This window comes from Pithys albifrons, chromosome 17 (assembly GCF_047495875.1).
Source record: "Pithys albifrons albifrons isolate INPA30051 chromosome 17, PitAlb_v1, whole genome shotgun sequence".
NCBI lineage: Eukaryota > Metazoa > Chordata > Aves > Passeriformes > Thamnophilidae > Pithys > Pithys albifrons.
Genome location: NC_092474.1, coordinates 9,729,691 through 9,753,678, shown reverse-complemented (window position 1 = coordinate 9,753,678; position 23,988 = coordinate 9,729,691). Strand labels below are relative to the sequence as shown.

General features: G+C 40.7%; 1 protein-coding gene across 2 annotated transcripts in view; it reads right to left on the bottom strand.

The window, feature by feature from the left end:
• Window positions 1–23,988, bottom strand: part of CABIN1 (calcineurin binding protein 1) — a 110,534-nt gene that overhangs the window by 5,696 nt on the left and 80,850 nt on the right. For both annotated transcript variants that reach the window (XM_071571890.1, XM_071571891.1), the window contains exons 31-34: window positions 22,127–22,223; window positions 20,267–20,908; window positions 19,734–19,808; window positions 8,628–8,919 (exon numbers count right to left, since the gene is read on the bottom strand). In XM_071571890.1, the coding sequence (XP_071427991.1) occupies window positions 8,628–8,919; window positions 19,734–19,808; window positions 20,267–20,908; window positions 22,127–22,223 (1,106 nt within the window). The remainder of the gene's footprint in view (window positions 1–8,627; window positions 8,920–19,733; window positions 19,809–20,266; window positions 20,909–22,126; window positions 22,224–23,988) is intronic.

The window sequence follows — 23,988 nt, the reverse complement described above, 5'->3', positions numbered from 1 at the left end:
AAGGAAGTGCTTAACTACGGGAATCTTGACTAGGAAAATCCTAATTCACTGTTTCCCTGCTGCAGAAGAAGAGGACAGTGAAGATCCCTGTGGGTGTTCCTGCCCTTTGCAGCAGCCACAGGAAGGAGGGGGAGCCCCAGCATGGCACAACACACACGTGCCAGGCCGTGCTGTACTCCCAGAGACTCCACACCCCAATGGCCACAGAACACTGGGCAGAAAGATGGGAAAAACATCCCACCAACCTCTGGAGAAACGCAGGATGAAAAGGATGGTTTCACATCATTGCTCTACAAGACAGCTAAGAAGTGAACTGCTTTTGAACTTACTGCAACACTCCAGAATCACAGTCTTAAGTATCTGGGGTAAGTACTAATAGAATCTTTCTTATCCACGTATCAACCAAGATACAAACCAGCAATTAACTTAGCAGGTACAAAACTACATACAAACAAACTGCAAATCCTACAGCCTCAACCACACTGCTAACTGAGAGCAGTTTTGTAAGTATTCAACTACTAAACTGTATTAGGGGCTTATTAGTTCACAATTCAGAATAAGAGCTCTGATTTGCATTATTGTTTAATGACAAAACTCTACCTCTTATGCTGATTATAACACTCGTTTAATTATAAGATATATCATTGCTTAAACTGATTTGCTGTACTTTATTTTAACTAAATTATGCCCCACTGACAAGATCTCTTTTCAGCAGTCTATTTCTAGAAAGATGCTACAGGACTGGTATCAGTCTCTGTTCTTTCATCTCCATCATCCACATATTTTTGTTAAGTTTTGAAGATGCAGTTTTATAGTGCAGTAAAATTAGATTTAAATTTGAATAAAATGATCTGTCAGCCATTTTTAATGTAGAAGTAAATGAAAAGGCAGGAGTCTGGCACACTAAAGTGTGTATTTCTATCACTGCACTTCTGGAAACAACACTTGCTAATATTCTATTAGGCTGTGCCTGTCAGTACCTGGGAAATCAAGAACCACTGTCTGTTAATCAATCTCTTGTTGTCAGAGCTGTTAAATACAGTCACAGAATTCTATTCCCTAACTGGGTCACTCACTTTATTTTTTCAGGACTGTGCAATTTTAGTTTTTTGTTTAAATAGTCACTTGAGTGGCATTATTTCTAAGTTAAAAATAAAGTTAATGAACAAAATATTTTTAGAAACCTTGAAAATAATGAGAATTGGTTGTTTCACGGCTATATATCACAATTTATAGTATTTATACTTATACAGTGCACAGGTATTAGTTTATCTTTTTTCATTACAGACAAAAGGTCAAAACAGAGAAGGACAATCAAGAAGACATATCCAGTTGGATCTCTTTATTATTTGTCTAAAACAGATTTCTGAAGAGAGTATCTTGGTATTTGTCTTGAGGAAGATGCTGCTATAGCCCCGAACATAATGTCCTAGTTCTTCTAATAAAAACTTTCCCCAGGGAGGTAAAGACTCCACTAACTCATGAGCCACAATAATCTGCACAATTACAAGAACACAAGAATATAAGTGCAGCACATTCTGAAGGTGTTCAGAAGCTCAGATCTAATATCAGTTAATAAGTCTTCTGGTATTACCCAGCACTTGTACTGTCCTGGCAGGTTTTCAAACACGAGCTCTATAAACCCAGTTTAAAATAAAACCAGTTTCTGAAGGCATAATATGCAACAGACACTTGTCCATCCCCAGGCCGAGGATGGGACAGGTCCTGTGCTCTGGAGACCCTTTTAGCCCTCTCACCTTACAGCACAACACACAGGAATGAAGCACACAGAGAAAAGCACAGATTTGCAAGGCACATACTACTGATATTGAAAAGTTCGTCTCCAATCGAGCTGAATTATAAGTATTTTTTAGCCTTCCCTTTCCCAACAGCTGCCTAAACACATATAAAACAGCACAGGCATAGAAAGAGGGACATCATACCTTTCAACATCTCCCTGCTTTACTGAGGAAGAAACAAGCTGACAACAATTCAGTGCAACAACCTACTCCAGCTTTCCTCTCCAACCTCTTCCCACTTGTTGCCAGGGCAACCAGTGTTTGCAGATGCCTATAGCGGGCGCCGGGGTTCATGACTTCATCCCAGTTAATATCCTCTCCCTGTCTCTCTCTATACAGAGAATATACTCCATACATACATCCACACACTGTAAACACACATATTATACAACCCTGCAGCCGTTTGTATACCGGGGCCGTTCTCTTTGCTATTCTGATGTATCTAAAATGAAAAATAGCACTGGCAAAACTAAACTAATCACTTGGAAATTTGCGGATGTGGAGAAAGTTTAAAAGCAGTAGTACAATAACCAGTAAACAGCTGCTCTGGTCTCTCTGCACTGAGCACTTAATCATTTGATTTCATCATGCTGTCAGGTATGAGAGACATTAACATTAGTGTTATAAAACATTTTATGTGGAATTTCAAAAAATCCTTTAGTCATGCACTAAACCTCGTACATGACAACTGAAAGACAAGTCTAGAAAATGTGACTAGCACCTGGAAAAACAATGTTTTCCAGTTCCTGACAGAAGCAGTTTGAAGTATTACAGCACAGATACGTTCAAGAATATAAGCAACACACAGTGCATGGACAAAGCCCCATTTCATTATAGGAAAGAGGAGGAAGCTGAGCTTTGGAATCCAGGACAGACTATTAACATGGTTTCAAAAGGAGAAATGAATATACAACAACCTGAAGTGCTTAAGTAAAGCACTTGTAGCACTTGCCTTCATCCCTCTGTAAAACACCTTCCCCCCACCAGTTCTGTGTGTCAAGAAAAAAAGCCTGAAAACACATCAGTGTGATTTACCTGATCAGTACTACCTTGCCTTCCAACCACTTCAAAAGAGCAAGGATTGAATTCTGTGTGCCTACAGACTCTGGGAAATGCTTATCTTCCTAGTTCCAGTAACAATTGGTTTACTCTGTGTTTCACTGGCCACCCACAGCACACACAGTTGCTCACTGAACTCATTTACCATACAATGTGCAGACTGGTTTCTCATGGTGATGGAAACGTGTCTGATCCTTTTCTCCCTGACATACTGGAGTAAGTACCTTACCACATTTCCAAAGAACAGTGCTAATGTGAAAACAATTCCTTTTCTGTATTCCATCTGCCTTGCCCTCCTGTGTGCTGGGAATTAATACAGCATTTTTCCCCACACAGCACTAGCAAAGGCCATGGAAAGCTTGAATTTGAAGGAGCTCAGAGTTTCCTCATAAATTGTGCTACTGAGTCAATGGAAAGGCTGCCCTGGAACACAGGGAAGCTCACACAGAGAAGGATGCTGAGCAACAGACACAATGGGAATATCAGCCATGAGCTACCACACCACTGCCCAGCTCAGCACAGGACGTGGCAGGTATACTTGATAGCCTTTCCTTTCATGTTTTCTTTCTCTAAAGTCATTCCAAATATCCTACCACAAGATTTATTTCTAAAAATCCACCACCAAGTTAAAGCTGTAGAAATAAGTATTTGATTTGAAATGCCAAATCCAGGAAATTACATTCATCACTGACACAAAGTCGTATGTTAAAAATTAGGCATCAGAGTAATTTTGGCAGTGAAAAGCTGCAGAACACAAGTTCTGTTGCCCTCTGCAATGAGAGAAATTCAAGCAGTCTGGTGAACAGAAGTTCTCACTGCAATAGCATGGCACGCTGCTATATTTATCACTGGGGTCCTGTGCAGGGAGAGAGTACTGTACAATTACAAGAGACATACCCCAAAATGCCCCTAATGCTGAGATCAGCTGTGACAGAACATGAATGAGAGTAAAACTTAGAACAGGTGGGTGCTCTGAAAGTGCTTTTGGAACTAGTCCCTGGCCCCTACTAACTCCCAAGCTACCAGGTCCTTCTGACAGCCATGCTGGGGCCAGTCTAAGAGCACAGACTGTGGAATTCCTGTGTCCAAAAGCATTTCCTGCCAACACCAGGTGTCCCAGAGGTGCAGAAAGCTGGCATGCATGCTGGGAAAGAAGGGCCCTGAATTCAATCATAGTTTTCCCTCTCTTGTTCTTTTAAACAAAACAAAACTTCAGTTTAAAGGAGCAAACCATCAGCCTAGATCCAAAAGGCAACATTTTGACAGCCAGCTATGTGAACTTTCAAATGGCATTATAAAAACACAGCTAATTGATATTTGTGTTTAATATCTGACTCAGCAAGCACACAACATTTGGAGAGCATCACACAGCAGCACCTGTGGATAGGAACAGTCACTCATTTGCAGCTAGTGCTTCTGCATTTTCTGTACTAGTTATCAGGAAAGCTGTAAGGCCTTTCCTTCACTACCAGTATCTCCTCCTCTGCCCTGACAGCCAGCTAAGCACAAGGAAATTAGCAAAAGCAGCTGGTAGAAAAATCTCTTAAATTAATACAATGACACCCCATAATTTTCTAACAACTTTGTAAGCAATGCAATACCTGTGCAGAAGGTTTGCAACCACAGCTCTCTTCAGTCTTCCTTTGTACAGGAACACATGTACATTTTATGCTGCTGACAGCCATCTAAAGCCAGTGAAACTGAAACATGTTGTAGCCACGTAGCATCGTTACCCTGGTCTGCACTAAAGGTCTCTGAAAAATGTGTTTCATTAGTGCAAGAGAACCACAGGCCAGGGACTCCCCAGGATTTCCAGGGGAATCCAAGGGTGCACATGGCCAGAGAGCTTCTTGGACAACAAACCTGCCCTGACTGCACCAAATCCCTGGCTTCACACCACCATAAGTCACATCTGGCCAGCTGCCAGCCCAATCCTATTTGTTCTTACTGACCCAACACAGGTACAGAAAAACAACAACAGTTTTAATGTGAAAGGATTTTATGCACAGCATTTGGTTGAATAAATAAAACTTAAGAAATCTGAAGTGCAGAGATCAGAAATAGACATTTAGAGTACTGAAAAACTCTCCTGGAATGAGTTTGTTTCGACAGAAGGCAAATCAGCACACTTACAAAGGGAAGAAAAAGAGCCATGGGTGACTGGTACTGCCTGAGCACTCAGCAAAAGGAATGAAGAAGTCATTCACAAACAGGAAACCCCTGCTGGCATTCAGCTGTCAAAGGTGTTTTCAGAGTGCACCCATTGTGAGAAATAAAAAGCTTCAAGAAAAGCACGGATCAGACAAGAAGTGAGAATACCAGTGCCAAGGGGCTGAAGCAGCAAGAGATCAGAGAGAGCAAACACAGAGCTGGCTGGAGGCAGCCTGGGTGACTTGTGTTAATGACTCTGCAGTCACTCACAGGGATAAAGCAGCTTCTGCCCCAGGATGGTACCAACAGTGTGGGGCTACAAGTATTTAAAGAAGAGCTTTTAAAGCCTTGGACAGTGAGGAAGACAGCTATAAAAACCAAGTCAGCACTGGAAATGACAGAGAAACCAATGAAAGTAAGGTCCATAGAGTGACACAAGAAAAAAGAGTAGAATATTATGTGCATTTAAGAGAGAACCTTCATGGATGGAAACTGCAATATGAAGGCAGCTCATATCAGGCCACAGGTCCTTGACCTGCCTAACTTCTTCTGTTTCAACTTTTTTTGAGTCATCTTGTGCTTTCAAAGCACTGAAAGTTCAGCAAATTGAACTATAATTACACCTCTGCTTGCCTTGTTGTGCTTAGACAACAAACACCTGAAATTACAGCAGGATATTCACAAGGCTTATGGAGTGCCACATCCCTGCACTCCAACACAAAGATCTGTCTTCCTTAGCTCTGAATGTCTTAGTTTGGACACCTATATCATGACCTTGCTTTTATACTGAAATGCTTAGGCCTTAAATGGACTGAAATTTAACAGTGGGGGAGTGTAACTCTTCTACTCTGATTTGAATTCCAATTTGGTAGATAGTTGGCTTTAAGCAAAACACAGAACTTTAAATAATTCCAAGTGCCAGAGTCTTCTCTTGGTATGAGAACTCAAATGTGAATGTTTTACTGCTCATTCCTTAAAAGAATCATTATTAGAGTAAGGACAGCAGAGAAGAAGAAAATGTCAGGATTTCTCAGCAATTTAGAACAGGATAATTTTGGAACAGTGTGACAGGCTGGAGGGAGTTTACCTTCATTGTCCTATTTTAGTTTCCCCTGAGAAAATTTTAGGCTGAGACACACAGGCAAATAGTCCTAAGTACATTTATGCCTAAATGTAGGAAGCTGTTGTGCTGAAACCACCACTATCACCACTCTGCTGCTGGACTCCATCATGCTGTATTCTGTAGTCATGTTAGTCATGTACTAGACAAAATCTCAGTAAAATATTTACATAAGAAATGAGTGGCATAGCAGCAACATTGCTTGGAAAACTGTTCCTTTTTCTGGGTGAAATCACAGAAAATGAGAGCAGCCAATACTCTCTGATGTGGAATAGTTTCACATGAACCAAGAGATACAGGAGGAGGTGGTAAGACAAAAAGGATGAAAACAGTTTACTCTAGAAATGGGAGGAGTTTTAACACAAACAGAACTAATGAAAGGTAGATGAAAAAGGGTTGTAACAGAATTAGAAATAATTCTTTTTAGAGGAGGTGGATGCAAAGGTAGGAGTATTAAAAAGAAGACGAAAGGACACAGCAGTAATTGGTGTCTCTCTCAGGGAGAGAAATGACCTGTCAGATGGGTCTGAGAGGCAGAAAGCAGATCCAACACATGCATTCAGCTCTGCAGAGAGACTCTCTTGATCTTCAGACAGTTTCAGGAGTGTAATTCTAGCAGCTAACCCTTCCACCTCCCTCAGCCAAGATGATGCATAGAAAGCATGAAAGAAGAAAGCACAATATAAAACTCTACAGCCCTAACAGAGCCTAGGAAGTCAAAAGATTAAAATAAACGTTCCAATCCCTGAGTGGCCTGGGGAACTGCACATCAGAAATGCTTCTGAGTTTTGTTTGAAAGCCAAAAGAATGCCTGAGTTCTTATCTGCATTGTCATTCCTACACCATTCTCCTTTAGCAAGTGTGTAACAACTTCACAGAGGATTCATTTTTTCCTCCCCTGTTGTCTCGGCACAAACTTGAATTACTCTCTGTTGGACAAGCCTGCCAAGATGTCTTATGATACCATGAAACTCCATTCTTTAGCTTCATAAGGACAGTAACAAATGTGGTTTACACATTGCCTAAGTCATTCCTTCCTTATCACTCCCCTTTTCTTTCTTCCCCTCCCAAGACAATCTCTCCCAGGAACTGTGAAAAAGGAAAATTAGACTATTATAATACCACTGCTAATACTGGATGTTAAATTTCAATTTTGTCCTGTACCCAGAGATTAGCAAATTGGGAAAAGCTGTTTCTCCCTAAATTGCTCTTCACTGCTGATGAATTCAGAGTATGTGCATTCAGATGCCAAGGCTGAATACATATGGAAAGAAATGAAATACCAGAAGTAATCAGACAAAAAACTTCAGAAAGTCACAATTCCAGCCTAACAAAACATCCCATCTCACAAATCTGGACACTATTTCCATCCTATCTTCATCCATCACTTTTCACAATACCTGTTCTGTATAGGATTCATTCATAACTTTATCTGAGCTCCTCTGACTCTGAGGCATTTTGTAAGCAGTGCTGGGGCCCAGGCTTGGGAACAGATGGAGTGAGCACAACCAGCAGCAGATGCTTTTTCAGACAGTGTTTCTGCAAAGGTTGCAAGAAGTACAGGCTGTGGCAGGTGCTTTGCCACCTTAACGTGCACCGTGTCCCACAAATGGGCACAGCCACCTCTTCTGGGCACAGCCACCTCTTTGGGCACCCAAGGCAAGACTGAAATTGGGTCTAATCTTACTTCATTCCCAAAGTGGATCAGCACTGCCCTGCACAGAGACTTTTTGGCTGCTAACAAGTCAGCCTGCCATGACAGCAGTAAAGCAAATGACAGTGTTCTAATTTGATTCTTTCCTCATCTAGAAAACTGTATAGGACCAATTACATAATACAGTCATAAACAAATCACACAATCATACTATAGAATAAATAACATTTGTTCAGATTCTTCAGTGCTCTAACCTGGCACATAACCACACCAGGGCTATATATAATATATTCCCAACATTCTGGTCCTGTCAGATGCTTCTTTTCTCAAATGTGAAAAGCAACAGTGATGATAAACTAACTTCATGAACCATTCAGAGTCTTCTTCATCAGTGTTATGTATCTCCATATATATGCAGGGCAGTGAGAACTGTGCAGCTAATTATGTTAACCAGGCACCTCTAAGATAGATGGAGGCTGCCCACCAGTTTATTTCAATTGTAATCACTTTAAAATACCTTAAATCTTTTAAGTTAAAAGAACTAGGTCGTCACCTCTTTGAAGACAGCTTAACAATTTTAATTCTAATGCTGCTAGAGACTTGAATTCTCTAAAACAGATGAATATTTTTGGGCTGCTACTCTATGATTTCACATACAAGTTACATAGACAATAATCTCTTTCCATCTATCCTACAGATTAACACACATGCCCATTTCAAGACCAAGACAAAAATCTCTGTGTACCCTCTTGAATGTGGTCTAGTGATCAGAAAACGGGCCAGAATCAGAACTCAGGCACTATCTCACCATGTGGCCTTGGGAATCTGTCTCCCTGAGACTTACCATGAACAATCTCACTCATGGCAGGCACAGCCTCTGCAGTCTGACCTCGGGGGTGCTCTCTGTCCCTGTGAGACTCCTGGGATGGAGGGACTGAGGATGCTGAGGAGGAGGAGGATGAAGAAGAGGAGGCTGGTTTGGATTTGGAATGCAGATCATTCAGTCTCAGGAGACTTTCAGGAGTCACAGTGTCTGGATTCACTGGGGCAGGGGGCAGCGTGGCCGGTGCTACTGGGAAGAAGCTCTCCCTGTTGTCCTTTGTGTGCTTTGGGGTCGTGGGGGCTTCTCCTGTGGACTATACAAAAAAAGGGCAGGCAGAGACAGTGAGAAACACATCAGTAATTCTGCATGTTCACATTTCATAGACAGAAAACACTCTTACCAAAGTGAAAATAATGTACCAGCGACTCAATCACTATTATCTTTTCTCCTTTATGGATTATTTTTCTGTTCTTTATGGTCTGTTTTATCAAACTAGCACTTTAACACTTATCCACATTCCCATAGTTCTATTTAACACATCTCTAACAACAAAACATACTTTTCTGGACTCTGTAATTAACAGTCAATTACAATCTCCTATAAACAGAAACACATTTATTTAATTTAAAAATATATTGACAAAGGCCTGACCAGAACAAACAGATCTGCAGTGCTTTAAGAGACTTTGCAAATTATTACAAGAAATAATTTGGAGTGAATGATGTGAGAAGAAACGGAGAAAGCAGAAATACGTATGTGCTTGCAAAACAAGCCATCAGCCTAAACCCAAATCATAAATCCTGGTACTACAGAACTGAGTAACATTGGTGTCCAACTGGAACAGGCTCGGGGAGATCTGCTGCCTGTGCAGAATCAGCAGTGGCACCAAGAGCAATGCTCTTCTCCAAAGCCAGTGCTAAAAATTTAATACGGTGTCATTTATTACACAGACAGAAAGTAGAAGGGGAACATAAATGCACCAAAGCAGAGAACAAAAGTATCCATGAGTGACTTCTCTATAATTTTTATCAGTAATCAAATATTCTTGCCTGTGAGGCCACAGAAAGCATTTATTTCACACTCTTTACAGTCTTCATTTAATGGAAACTTATTGGACTGTAAAAGATATAGTTGAATGGAATTCTCAGATGTTTAATTGTCTGTCTCATACCTCTACCATGAAAAAAAATGCCTCATTTTAACCATGGTGATAGAGCATGAATGTTTGAAATAGAAACAGAGTTCTGCTGGTAAATGTAAATTCAAATTGGGCCCTAATGGCCTAGATGACCAAAGACTCATTACAATACCAGAAAAGTCAGTAGAATTTCACTGAGAGAACAGAGCAACTTTCATCTGGAGAAAATGTATATTTAAAATTCAAAGGTGGAAAGCACACAAGTACTATTTTTTAAATAATTGGTGGAGTGTATTTTTGAAGTTCCTGAACTTGATTAATCAATCTCTAAAAAGCTTACAATTAAAACCTGCCAGATTCTCTGTGTACACAAAAAAAAAATAAAATACAGCAGCTACACTCACAACAATTACCACATTGGATCATAAAAAGGTCTGTTCTGCCTCTGAAGCCTGCAAGTTTCTGGTGCTTCAGTTCCAAAACTAAAGGTCTCCACATACAAATGGGATCACACAAAACGAATGGAAATTAAACTGCAGAAGCCTCAAGCCAGAAGTGAGATCACTGGAGGAAATGTTTTCAGCTGTGATTTAAAGGGAAAACCCTTCACACCCATGTGCTTCATTAACTTGCATAATACATGATGTGGAACCTGACCTTTCTGTGCTTGTATTGTATCCAAAATTTTTTCAGCAGGAACACATGAAGGTACCACTACTCAGGGACATTTAAAATTTATCTGCATCTCAAACTGTACTTCTATAAAAACACACAGCTATTTCCAGACAGAAGGGGGACACCTGGAAAGTAAGTCAGCAGTATCTGGATGGTACTCTGAAGAAAAATGACTGGGGAGAGAAAGAGCACAACATCGTGGGGTAATTGCTGTAATTGCTGCTGGAAGGGACCTCTGGAGTCTCCAGCCCAACTTGTGCTCAGAGCAGAGCTGACCCTACAGCTTAATCAGCTCACTGAGGGCCCGTGGCCAGCCCAGCTCCAAGCTCTGCCAAGGACAGACCCAACAGCCTCTCCAGGACCCTGTTCCAGTGTTTTACCACCTTCCCAGCAAACACTTTTTTCCAACTGCTTCATCCAATTTCTCCTGCTGCAACTTTAAGTGGTGCCTCTTGTCTGGTTTCTTTCTGCTGCCGACCACAATTCCAAATCCCATCCTCCATGACTCTCCTCCTCACCAGGATGAACCATCCCAGTTCTCTCTGACTTCACTGCTGTAAAGATACCTTGCTGACCTGTGTCCAACCTCTTGTCCAGGGCTCCAAACCTTTCCTGGCAGGGCTGTTCCCATCAGTTGGGCTGCACAGGGATCATTCTGCACCAGCTGCAGGACTCTGAACCTTCAGGTAGTTCCTGTCAGTGCAATCCTCATTTACTGAAGCTCCTTGGAATGGCAGGTGGCCCAGCTCTCCAGCACACTGACCATGCCCTCCAAGCTGTGTCACTCCATCCATCCCACCAACCAAAGCATCAGAGAGGACAGCTGGCCAACACATTGAACTGGGCAGTGCAGGCAGGGACAAACACAGAGAGGCCATTTGTAAGTTGTAGATGATCAAGCACAGAGAGAGAGAAAAGGCTGAGACTGAAACAACCCCTGCTGTTATGCAGAGATGGAACCAAACACATATTTAATTTCTCTCAAAATTAAGATGCTGTATTGGGGGCAAGAAAAAGAAGTCAGTTTTTACTTTGAATCAGTTCCTCCAAGTGAAATTGTAGCTTGGGCAAGCAGGATTTTTTCTTTTTCAGAAGATCAGCTTGCCTCATAATACGAGAAACATTTTATTTGCACAAAAGAACAAAGCTGAAAATAACATGATGTTTCTGTTTCAGTAAAATCCTGACCAAAAATTCTAATGTGCAGTCAAAAAGTGCAGCCTTATACAAAAGGAAGGCAACAAAAGAGACAGTTGTGTTTATGGCTTTAAAAGGAACGTTTCAGATGTGACCTGGTGAAGAGCTGTGTAAGGCTGCTGTAAACAGACAGGTTCTATTCAACCCAATGAAACAGAGACCTTGGGAGGAGAAAAAAAATCCTCTGCATGACTTTCTTTTCTCAAAAGAGGGGCTGGACATAAAAGGAGAAAGCTTCCTTTAAAGTAAGGGCCAAGAATTAAAAAACCCACCGCTGGCTACTGTGCATTCTGCAGCTCACAGGGCACTAAGAAAAGGGATTTAAACCTGCTTCCTATGTTTTACTGGACTCAGAAACTGAAGACCACCCAAAAGCTGTGAGCACAATGCTAAGATGAGCACCACAGTGAGGCACACATTCTTTAAAAGATTTTGGTTTTAGTGAAGGGACAAGAATTCCAGCACTCCTGAGCAGTAAGTGATGCCACTCACAAAGCTCAGGCCAGGCCAGTGTCACTCACTGTACTGCTCAAGACTTGTGGGGCCACATTTCAACATCCTGCAGGTGCTGCCTGCAAGAGAACACAGGACCTTGTAACACCACAGCTGAGGAATAACATGGGAAAACTCACTACTGCTAAACCAGCAGTCAGGCATAATCTTTGCACAGACATAATCTTTGCTTAGACACTGTAGGAAACAGAGGCAGAGACAATCCTTCACCAGTGTTTGATGTGGTTCCTCATTAGGAGAGTCTTTTTAATTTTGACTTTGCTGTGGCACTAAGTCATAACGACTCAGTGAGAACTTCTCCTTTCCTCTCTCCAATCCACCTCACTGTGCTCAGTGTCTCTGTTACTACCACTGTTATAAAGTGGATTTAGCCATGAAGAGGAAACAAATCTTTTCTTACATGGATGAGGATGTTACTTACACAACAAGTGCATAGTACTGAATTAAGATGGAAACTCTTATCTGCCTTCTTCCTGTCTTTCATTGTAATTACAGGTTCATCTAGTCAAGACTGGAGTTCCTTCTAGATTTTTAAAAAAATAGATGAGGTGCTGAGGGTATGCAGTACCATTTTTGTATTGACTACTATATGACCAAGGTGGGTGGAAGAAACATTTAAGGCTTATTAATATCCAAATAATGTGTCATAGATGTTCCATTGGTTCCATAAAGACCCATTATCTTACTTGTTCTTCATTAAAAAACTTAGCATAATGTTTCTTATTTTGAAGAATGTACAAAGCTGAAAATTGAATCACTAATTAGGAGGCATGTCTGTGTAAATTGTGACTATTTCTGACTTACACAGGTTACAAAATCAGTTTCCCCATTTGTTAGAACCTTGACTATATTTCAGCATACTCCTCAAAATGTTCATTCAGCTTCAGTGAGGTTATGGACAAACCCTTCTCACGTTGGAAGCTGGTAGAAAAAGAAGTAAGAAAAATGCTGGAAAGCAGCACTGAGACAGCCTTTCACCAATAAAAGTATCAGCAAAAGTGCAGAATTTTTTTCACAGACATTAGTGGAAAAATAGCTCCCAGTGAGGCATTTCAGTAGTGAGACAACAACAGCAGCAAAAAAAAAAGAGCATTAAGATAAAATATGAGAAAAAATTTATTTTGTAGCCTATTTGTAAAGTCATAAACCAGATTGCCTGACCAAGGGTTTACTTTTGCCATCCTGACTGTTTTTTCAAAACACATTCTGAAAATCAAAGGACTCCTGCAGCCACCTTATTGCTGCTGCTCCTGGAGGGCTCAGTGCCCCGTGGCTGTGGGGAAAAGGAACAACCAAATGTTCCAAAGAAAGGGAAAGTGACGGTTTTCCCAACAGAAGTTTCCTAATGAAAGATGCTGTCACTGCAACTGTTACATAACATTTTCTTGTTGCCTTTTTTTTTTCCCTTTAAATTACTCCCATGCCTGAGTTTAGCACACTTGTGGGACTGAAGTCAGAATGTACCTCATAAAGGTGTGCCTTGTGAGAAGGATGCCAGCACATCCCCACACAGCCCGGGAGCTGTCACACAAACTGGATCAGCAATATGCTGGCCACATTCCACAGTATTACCACTCCAACTTCTCCATACTGTGTTTTATTTAAAGTATGCCTATTCTTTCTTTTTTTTGGGGGGGGGTTCTCAATCTCTGTACAGCAGTATTTGAAAGAAATCTCATTTGGAAGTTTTCTTCCAGGTGCATTAGACACAACAGCAGTATCCACGATCCAGCGTCTAAAGAACCTCATATTTCCTAAGACTACATTTTGTATATAGAAAACAACAAAGGTTTAAATACCTATGACTGAACTGCACTCTGGCCTAAGTAAATTCCCCATTTACACAAATATATGCAAGGGCTGAGTGTCCCACTCCACACAGGCAGCCACACTCCAGCAATGCTTCCATACACAAAAACATCATTACTGGACCAAGAGAGATCAGGTAGCAGGATGAAAAACATTAATATACAAAGTAAAAGATAAAAAGTGTCTGTTCTTTCCTTCATGTTCACCAAATGATTGCTTTCTGCAGGAGACAGAAGGAGGAGAGCTGTTAATTATATCAAGAATACACCTCCAGGATAGAGTGAGAGGGGGATGCCATGGCAACTGGCAAATGCAACAGTGAACAAAATGGTCACCCTTTGGTAGGAGACCACGAAAGAGCTCGTCCTTTTGTCCCCCCCATCCCCACCTCCTCCTTCCCCCTCCTTTCTTGTCATCTTTGCTGCATTAATAAAGCACACAGACAACTCAGGAAAAACAACTTTTTCTGTAAGCAGTCTCTGACGTCTTGATGTGCAGGAAGAAAAGATGAAAATTAGCAGCATGTGGGTGGAACAAAAAGGGGGAGAAAACACATGAGGTAGAACTGGAGATGATTATTTTCTAATTATTTAATATTTTCCCAGTCTCCTCCCATGCCCAGCAAAGTGCCTTCACAGAAGGCTTTTAGCAGTTTCCTGAAGAGAACAGCTTGGTGGTTTGTTGCTTTGTGGGGGCTTTTCTAATGTGAGAATTCGAGAAGAAAACGCTCTAGACACCCAAAGCAGTTCAAACAAGTCACTCTCAAGTTTTCTCCTTGAAGAAAAAAAGCCTAAAAGCCCATGTCACTGCAGTGCTGACTGCATTCCACAGCAGAAGGGGAACAAATCCACGGGAGTGCCCTCTAGCTTCACTCACAGGAGACAATCCTTTCCTGTTCCAAGCAAATGTCACATTCACGGTAAGGACCAGCACAAGGATTGTACCATCATCAGACTGATGCTCCAGAGTCAATCTCAGCATTTCTGACGTTGTGTGGTTCCAGCTGCAGCCCCTGGACAGCAAACCCATCACTCATGATCCCCTAAAATTTTCCAGCAGGAGGCTGTGAATTAAGACAACTCATCCCCAGCACTGCGAAGAGGCAAACACTGATGACAGGAGAAAACAAGACCCCATTTGGAACTAAAGAAGGGCAGTGAGAGCAGCACTAATCCAGCACCTCCACTTACGAAATAGTTTTTACATTACAGAAGCAGCAAAACTTTATAAAACCAGGGATCACGCTGCCAAGAGCCTGAAAGGCACAGCTTGTTTGCACAACCTGATTGTGCCTTTGTGTTTATAAGAAAATTTACTTGTTTTGATTCTGGTGGCAGCTTCTTCATGAAGCATCATGTTTAATTAGACCTGACACTGAAATCTGCTGATGAGTTTTGACTGTGGGTTTACAGAGGGAAACAGGGAAATCACAGAGTTTGGTACCAGCCAGTGGGAGAAGATGCCATGGATGGGTTACTGTGGAAGGGGTGAGTGAGGCAAAAGGTGAAAGGGAGCATTTGATCAGTCAGAACAGTGCAGGGAGAGCTCGAGGTTTGGCAGTTGGAGCACGAAAGGGCAGCTGAAAATTTCTTTTCTCTCCCTCACACTTCAGGGATGGAGTTGGTCCCAGAGCAAGGATTTTTTTGGCTAAGGCAGCAGTGAGTCTGAAATAACTCAGCAATGTTGAAATAGCCCCTTCTCATGACATTTAGATGATATACTATACCATGAGGAGCCAATAGAAATTTCAGCTCCCCATTACCAGGGCTTTTACATAGTCCCATATTCTCAAGGGTCACAACACAGGACCAGAGACTTAGTGGCATTTTGGCACTTTGCCTTTGAACACTTTTGTATTTTTAGAAATGTTAAATCCAGCTCTGTGTGCAGCACTGATGTCTGCAATGTTTTAAGCTATTTGTTTTATATAAATTCAGTTCCCAGGATTAGAGATACATTGTACCCTAACACACCACCAGAGTTTTATCTGTCCTGACTTTCAACATGGGTTAAAGCTTTAATTTTGGTAAAAAGGCATTCAATATTAAGTCCACAGTAATAAAAATACCTTACCAAATTGCAACTCCAGGAAAAAAAGAAGACAGATGCGTTCTTAGACTGAAGTATCTCCACATGCATTTATGGAATATTCTGTGCACTACAAACCTTCATAGTACCTTGTGCTGCAATATCTTTCCCATGTCAATATGTCCTAACAGTATAAAATGAAGAATTCGATATGACCAATTTTAGGCAGCCAGTGGAAAGGCTTATCAGAAATTCTCCAATTATCTACAAGCCTCACAACTGCTTTCTGCCAGCATGCCCCTCCTTGGTTCTCAGGACCACATATTTAAGTACAATGCTACTTCAAAGTCGAACTAGTCTGCCTCAATCTTTCATTCTCCCTCAACAAAGCCTCCTTCGTATTCCATTTCCAGGGACCATTAATTTCATATGAAAATCATAGTTGGCAAGGCTAAAAATATATCTTATAACTCAGAGCAATAGCTGACTGCTCTCAGGATCTCTGCAAATCTTCTAGATAACATTCTCAGACAGAAAATCAAAGAAAAGAACAAGAATCCTTCAAAATGCTGCTTGACCATGAAGTCAATTCATCTCTAGTGTAACTTCAGTTACTTAATCACTAATGACACAGTGACACTGAACAGTAATTTCAGCCCATTTCATGTGTGTATAACAAAGGTCTTGCTCACACTTAGAACTTCAAGGGAAAAGGATGAGAAGAGGAGGAATTACTTTTGGCTACACCCATTCTCCACAACACCATTATTATCAGCATTCAACTATGTTGCATCACTACTCTCTAGATTTGAACCAAAATGTGCTGAAGTTGATGAAAATACCACTTAAAATAATAACCACAATTATTAATATTATTATTATTTCCTGAAAGAAATGTCCCAGAAACTCAGTGAATACATTTTTATATCAATTCCTGGGATCTCATCTATTTATGCTACTCTGTTCCCATACTCCATAAAAGATTTTCCTTTTTATTAAAACATAAAAACCCTGCGTACCTTTGAGTCTTTTTCTTCCTATTTCACTTTCACATAAGTGTTAAAAGTTCAGATTTTTCTTCAACATTATGGTTTGGCAGTAAACATGTATTACATAACACTGAACCCAGTCAGATACAAAGACAGCCCGAATTATTCATAAAGTTAAAACCTCCTTCCCCCTGAATATGGTAATACACATGGATTAATTTGTATTGTATTTACTAGCAGCTTTTTTCAAGCCCACAAGCTTCTCTTCAGTAGTCTCTTTGAATGACTCTTTCAGATCTTCAGACATTAAAAACTTAAATCCTCCTTTAGCAGGATTTGGTAAAGCGAACTCGAGTTTGCCCTGGGGAAACAAACTACTCATCAGAGCTGGATCCAATTAAGTTTGAGAAGAGTTTTAACTGGTAAGATGATGCCCAACTGACTGTGTTTGACCAAAGCTCTAACACTACAGCATTTTGGCCAAGTTTGCACCAAGCACACACAGACACAGTTTTCTGTTAGAGGCACCACGGTCCAAGCACCCCGTGGAGATGCTGAGCATCCCCTGCACTGTGAGCAGCAGCTCCACGGACAGAGGAAGCCCTTCTGAAACCCCAAACCCCTTCCAGGCCACTTCCCATGTACTGAGCTGACTTTGCAGAACATGATGGGAGTCTCATGTTAGCACTGCAGCCCTCAAGACAACCACAGAGAATTTCTGAAACCAAGCCAAAGGGTCACAGCACTGCCAAGCTATTAAAAAGATTAGATCTCATCACACAACTGTAAGAACCCACTTTGTCCAATTCCATTTACTGATTGCTGTATTGTTTCCTGCTTGCTCATGCCTGATGAGGCACAGAAAAACATTTCAACATAGTTGTTAAATATTTAGGTTAAAAACACTGACCAGTCTAGATGAAAGTTGAAAAGCCATAATTTCAGTAATTCTTAATTTTAGTAGCAAGTGAAAACTTTCATTGATGATGGTTGGGCTTTGCAAAGATTTGGGAAAGGCTCTACTTTCATTAAGAAACCATATAATGCCTGGCACTGTAAAATACAACAGCCAGCAGAGAAAGGTATATAACAAGGTAGATTTTATGCTCACTTTTTTTTTTTTGACTGTCAATTGCTTGGGGTAAGTGACTGAAGCACCACAGGCCCTGCAAAACTACTTCAACTCCCCAGCAACAAAGCACTTCCCGGGGCTGCAGCAGCTCCACACATGACATCATCTGCTTACAGAAGGCAAACACTTGCCAACTTTAAATAAAACAGGATTCAATCTCTTGAAAACAGACAGATGTCTACAAGAGTGGCTATTCCTGTGTCTCCACACTCATTCCCAGTGTTACATGAGCAGTGCAGCAGCCTCACATGGCTTGCAGGATCCTGCTCCAGAGTGCAGGATATAATAATCTCGTTAGCTGGGACTGCTTCCTACCAGGGAAAGCTTCCAAGCTTCAAAGTGCAGCACGTTAAGAGGTATGTTACATTTCAAGTGATTTAACAGGAAATCTTATCACTTCCAGTGCAGTTAAATACAAGCTCACCTATTGTGTCTACTTTCAAATCAGTTTGTGTGCAGGTTTTTCAGCACTCTCATGTTCTGCCATGTCTGAGCCAGCGCTGACTCTCCTGAGGAGCTGGAATAGCAATCACATTCCCAGAACTTTCTAGGAAGCCCAGCGAGGAACTGGGCTGGTCCATGGAGAATTTGGGGAATGGTTTTTAGAAAGGTGAATACTTGCCAAAACCAAACGGCAACATTACTTTCTAAAGAAGCTTATTAGCAAATTACTTTTATTTTGAAATAAAAAAATCTAAGTGTGATAAAGTCTATTTTTTCCCCAAAATAAACTGAAAAAGACTTAACATGCTGAGCTAGTATTTCTTTATTAAAAAACAATTAAAACCTTAAATACCAGACTATGAGCAAACAGAATAAATACTTTTCTGTTAATTTTTATCATTCAGTGGAAAAATGACTGGGAGGCATTAACTGGAGAAAGTTACTTCCATGAAAATCTAATAAAGAAACCCCCCTACTTTTACATCCTATCCTATTACTCTGCTAGGAGATGCATTATACAAATGCACAGTTTAACTAAAACAAACATATGGGAAATATAAAGCTTACTAAATGCTTTGGGGCTTTCCAATGATGGTTTGCTGCAAAATGAATGACCACTGAACACATCATTCATCCAGTTTTATTCTTGGCTTTGATTTCACATTAAGGACTGATAAATAACAATCCCCTTAAAGCTCTATAACTGTTTGCAGGACAAAATCAGAAACCTGAAGCTAAAAACAAACTGAGTAACATAATAGTGTTAAAATGAGGTCCTCAGCCATGCAAGCTGATAGAAAAGCTGTGTGGTATTTCTGGAGCAGAGTGCAATGTTAGCCAGGGAAGAGCTGATGAGGTTGTTTGCCTTTAGGGCTCAGAAGGAAGTAATTACCATCCATGAAATGCTGAGGAACGACATGGACAGTAGGAAAATAGTAGTGTGCTATAAATATTCCAATTTGAAGATGGTTTGGGGTTTCCCCAACAGCTTCTGGGCATGCAAACTGTCCTTCAAGCCTCACATAAACAGCAGCAATGACCAGTCAAGGGGATGTTCTGCCTACACTAACGTAGCCCAACTTATTTCAGATGACAACAATAAAAGGAAAACAGACATTTCTAAGTGCTGCAGACACTCACCAACAGATATACCTGACCAGGCTGAAAAAAGGTTAGAAGCAGTCAGAGACTTCAGAGCTTACCTGTTTCTGTGCTGATGCTCCCATATGCACCTGGCAAAACTTGACTGCCTGTTCAAGTGCTGCTTCTTCATCCACCTGAACACAAAATCACAACTAATGAAGACATCATTACTTAGCTCATCTATAAATCTAATTAAATTGAGATAAAATGGGATGTAGAGCATGGGAGTGAGGGGGAGAAGCAACAGTTCCATGGCAGAACAATGACCTTAAGTTATTCAGGAGCACACATCCAAAGATACATACTCAACTCTCTCAATTCAAACTAATATTTAGCATGAACAAACTCCCCAAAACTGGTAATACAGCTCCTAACTGATTTCAGATATTTAGTTCCAAAACATGGAGGGTCCTACTCCCCATTTCCAGTAGTGGTCTTGTCAAGAGAATCATTATTTGGGAGATATTTATCTCCCCAACTTTTGAAGAGATGTAGGGCCAATTTAATGCTGCTTGGTTTAGCTATTACTGTTATTCTACAATCATGTCTGAGACCACACAGAGAAATCACAATTAATGACACAATACTTTACCTGCTTAATCAGCATGTAGGTTTCAGACATGATCTTCTCAATTTTACCCAGGTCATAGGCCATAACTTTCTGCCCCTGCTGCCATACTCGATAAGCATCAAGCAGAAGTGTTTTTCCAGACTCCACATCCTCAAGTAATTTCCTCTTCCTGCTTGATCTCTGGACAGGTTCTTCTGTAGGGACTGCTTGAACTAGTCCTTTAGCTGCCTGCTGATGATGTTTTGAGCTGATACTCAGCTCTTCCAAAGAAAGTTCTGGAGTCCTGCTCTCTGCAGCTCTGTCCTTGGAGGTCCTGCCCGACTGCAGCCGCTCTGGCTCGCTGCGTTTGCACGAAGAATCAATTTTCTCAGGGTCATTGGAATAACCATCAAGATCCATAGGTTCAACTAAACCAGGACCAGTGAGCTCCTTAATCTCCTTGTCATTCCTGTCCTCTTGTTCCAGTATGTCCATAGCATTGGGAATTTGTCCCTGGGTCACCTCCTTTACTCCGTTTTCAGTACTGTGCACTGCTCCATCTGATAAAACCGGCTTTTTGGGAAGGACATCTTTCCCTTCTTCAGCACTACTTTTATTCGAGACGTCTGTTGTCATCCTTCCTGAACCAAGGTTAGAAGGCTTGGCACCCTGATCTTCTGAAACCTTAATAAAAGAAGTCATTCTTCCCTGTTATTATTGAAATCAGAAAGCATTTGAGCACAGCAATGACTACCATGAACACTGACAACAAGTATCTTTCATTACTGCCTCTGCTGAAGAAAATGCAGTTACTCTCTGTTCATTCGTTTTTGTTCCTGAATATTAATTAATCCAAGCCACAAGTCTTAAAATTAAAGTATTTTAATTAGTGAAAACACCACAGATAAATCAACAGCACAGGCTGAACCAAAGCCACATTGGTTTTTTTCCCCCACTACTTCAGTCCATGCTGTGGGCTCCAATTAAATGAAATCCAAGGTTTAACAGCAGAAATTTTTCTTTTAATGTATTGAAATCAAAACTCAACCTGTTTCTTTTGGCAGCTGCAGATCAATCTCAAATTTACGAATCTTCCCTTTGGCTGCTCTGACAGAACTTTCTTGTTAATAGATCAAGAAGTAGGCAAACCCTGCTGTAGTATTTTAATTTTTGTACCTTTACTTTGGTGATGTTTCAAAGGTAAAAAAACCCTCAAAACATCATATATTCTTTCAAAAATTGCTAATGACACAATCCTCTCATCCAGATTTATGAACAAACTATTTCATATACAGAGCTCCAGTGTTCTTAAGGATGTTTTCATTTAGTTTGTTAAATCTATAGTCTATGAACCCTTAGAAGCAAGTTCTTCCTTGAATGTGTTTACCAAATAGAGCTCCAATTTTCAGTTATCTTATATAGAAACTAATCAGTTTCCAGGATGACTTATAAAAATTAAATCTAGATTACAATTATATGTAATAATGAGTGTGGTGCTGTCAAGGACTAGCAGTTAAAAGTGGCCAGGCCTGTAACATCCAGTTGTCTGGCTTTGTTTTGCAACAAGAATCTCAGTTCATTTTAAACAGAAATTTCCAATAGACCCCACCTGAAAATGGAACCTTCTTACACTCCACATATCTATCATTATTTGAAATTTAATGGACAGGCAAACCAAACTTACTGCAACATTTCCAACAGCTTTATTTGTTACTGGATTTCAAAACCAAAACACAACAATGCTGGAAGAAAATTTTCTGTGTAGTGGCATATAAACAAAAGGTATTAGAAATAAGTGCTGATAACATAGCCCTGTGGTCTCAGGAGAGCTGAGGAATGGGTGAACTGAACTCAGAAAAATCTAATTAGTGAATCCCAGCCATTAAGTGCCTGATGCCTCACCTGTGTCAGGTCGTTCAGGGTGTCCTCCAGCACCTTCACTGTGAGCACAAAGGCTTGTTGGGCCAGGACCTGCCGATCTGCATCCCGCAGGTACTTCCTGTGCCACGGGGAGAGAACAGGCACAGTTAAACTGCCAAGGGCTTACAGGAATGGCAAAGCAAGAACCAGGACAGGAAAAAAAAAGCCAACACAACAACTTTAAAACAAGAAGGCAAACAAAACATTTACAGTTACATATTGAAATATAACAATATTGAAATGTAACTCCTTAGCTGTTTTTCTTCACTCTTCCCCACAACCACCAAAGATGATCTGCAGAGGAAAACACAATCTACAAACAGAGGGAAGGGGAGAATGAAAAGAGAACAACACTGAACAAGTAAACCCAGAGCAAACCAGACAACCAGATCTACAGTTTTCTTGTATCAATCCTTCTGTGCCCCTCAAATAGCAGCTTTTTATTCAAACCTTTTCTTGAAAAAGGGTATTAGTTACATGAAGCTATGCTGAACTCTCAGGTGACTTCCATGTTCTGGATAAAGCATATGAGATTAAGGACACAAGCAAATCCTCTCTCACTGGTCATATCAGTTGCCTTGGAATCTAGGAATTTTAGAGCTACAACACTGATGTGCTAATACCTTTTTTGCTATTTAATATTACAAAAAATAATACAGTATGCATAAAACATTGACTCTATAGCTTCATTTCATTTACTAGAGCACTGTAATTTGAGTGTATTCTGACACAAGGTTTTAATCTGCTTTCAAGGAAAACATCTCCAGCCATCAATTCCACCTATCAGAGTTTGATAGAAAACTGAATTTCTACTTCAGAATTGGCTGGTTTTAATGAGACGATTAAAATCAAGTAAGTAACTTTGAGGTGTACTATTTCAGTCAAAAGGCCAACATTTTTAATACACGTATTTTCCCTCTATGGTACAATTTTGTTGTTTGCTTGTCAGACGCAAGATATAAACATCTGACTCCTCACTAGTTCAGTAACAACTAAAGACTCCCTATTTTTAAAACTAGGGTTGTTCCAGGCATATACCAGACACACCCAGAATCTCTGCATTTCTAAGTTCCTGTAACCATTGCAGCTCACCATGGCTGGCACTGGCTGATCCAACATGTCAAATTGCTTGTTTTTTAAATTCAGTCTAGACTTATAAATAACATAGTATTTTTAGTACAACTGTGGGATTGCTCAGGACAGAATTTAAACCTTCTATGGTCCAGTTCTTCAGATATGCTAAAAGTCAAAGTATTTTTGGCTTCAAGTTTGCTGAACAAGTGGTGACATATTCCCAGAAGCACTACAATCCATGCAAATTCACACACACACACTGGAAAACACATGAAGAAACCTTCAATGCCTCCAACTTATTACCATCAATCATTCAAGTTCGATTTCTTAAGCATTTGCCAGAGACCAATTTCAACATTTCCCACATGGCAAGGTACAGGCATTTCACCTCAGTTGCTTCAATGTTTTCCTCAGATGTTTATTTTGGTCTTCCCATTGATACGAAGCCGTATATAGCTCACATTAATAGCTGCTTTTTTCTTAAATAAGGTTAATGCAATTAAAATTAGATCACCCTTTGAACAGGATAAGCTTTTTAAATAGCATCAGCTGCCAAGAGGCACATACCCATTGTTCAGCCCGTTAAGGATTACAGGAAGGCAGGATGCTGGGCCATGACCTCCTGTGCTGGACACAGCTCTTATGCAAGAGCCAGCAGAGGGTCACGATCCTCCACTCCCCCAGTGGATCCCCCCACGTGACACAACACCTCTGTAAGCCTGTTCAGGCACCTGTATGGCTGCTCTGAGTTCCCAGAGAAACACAGAGAA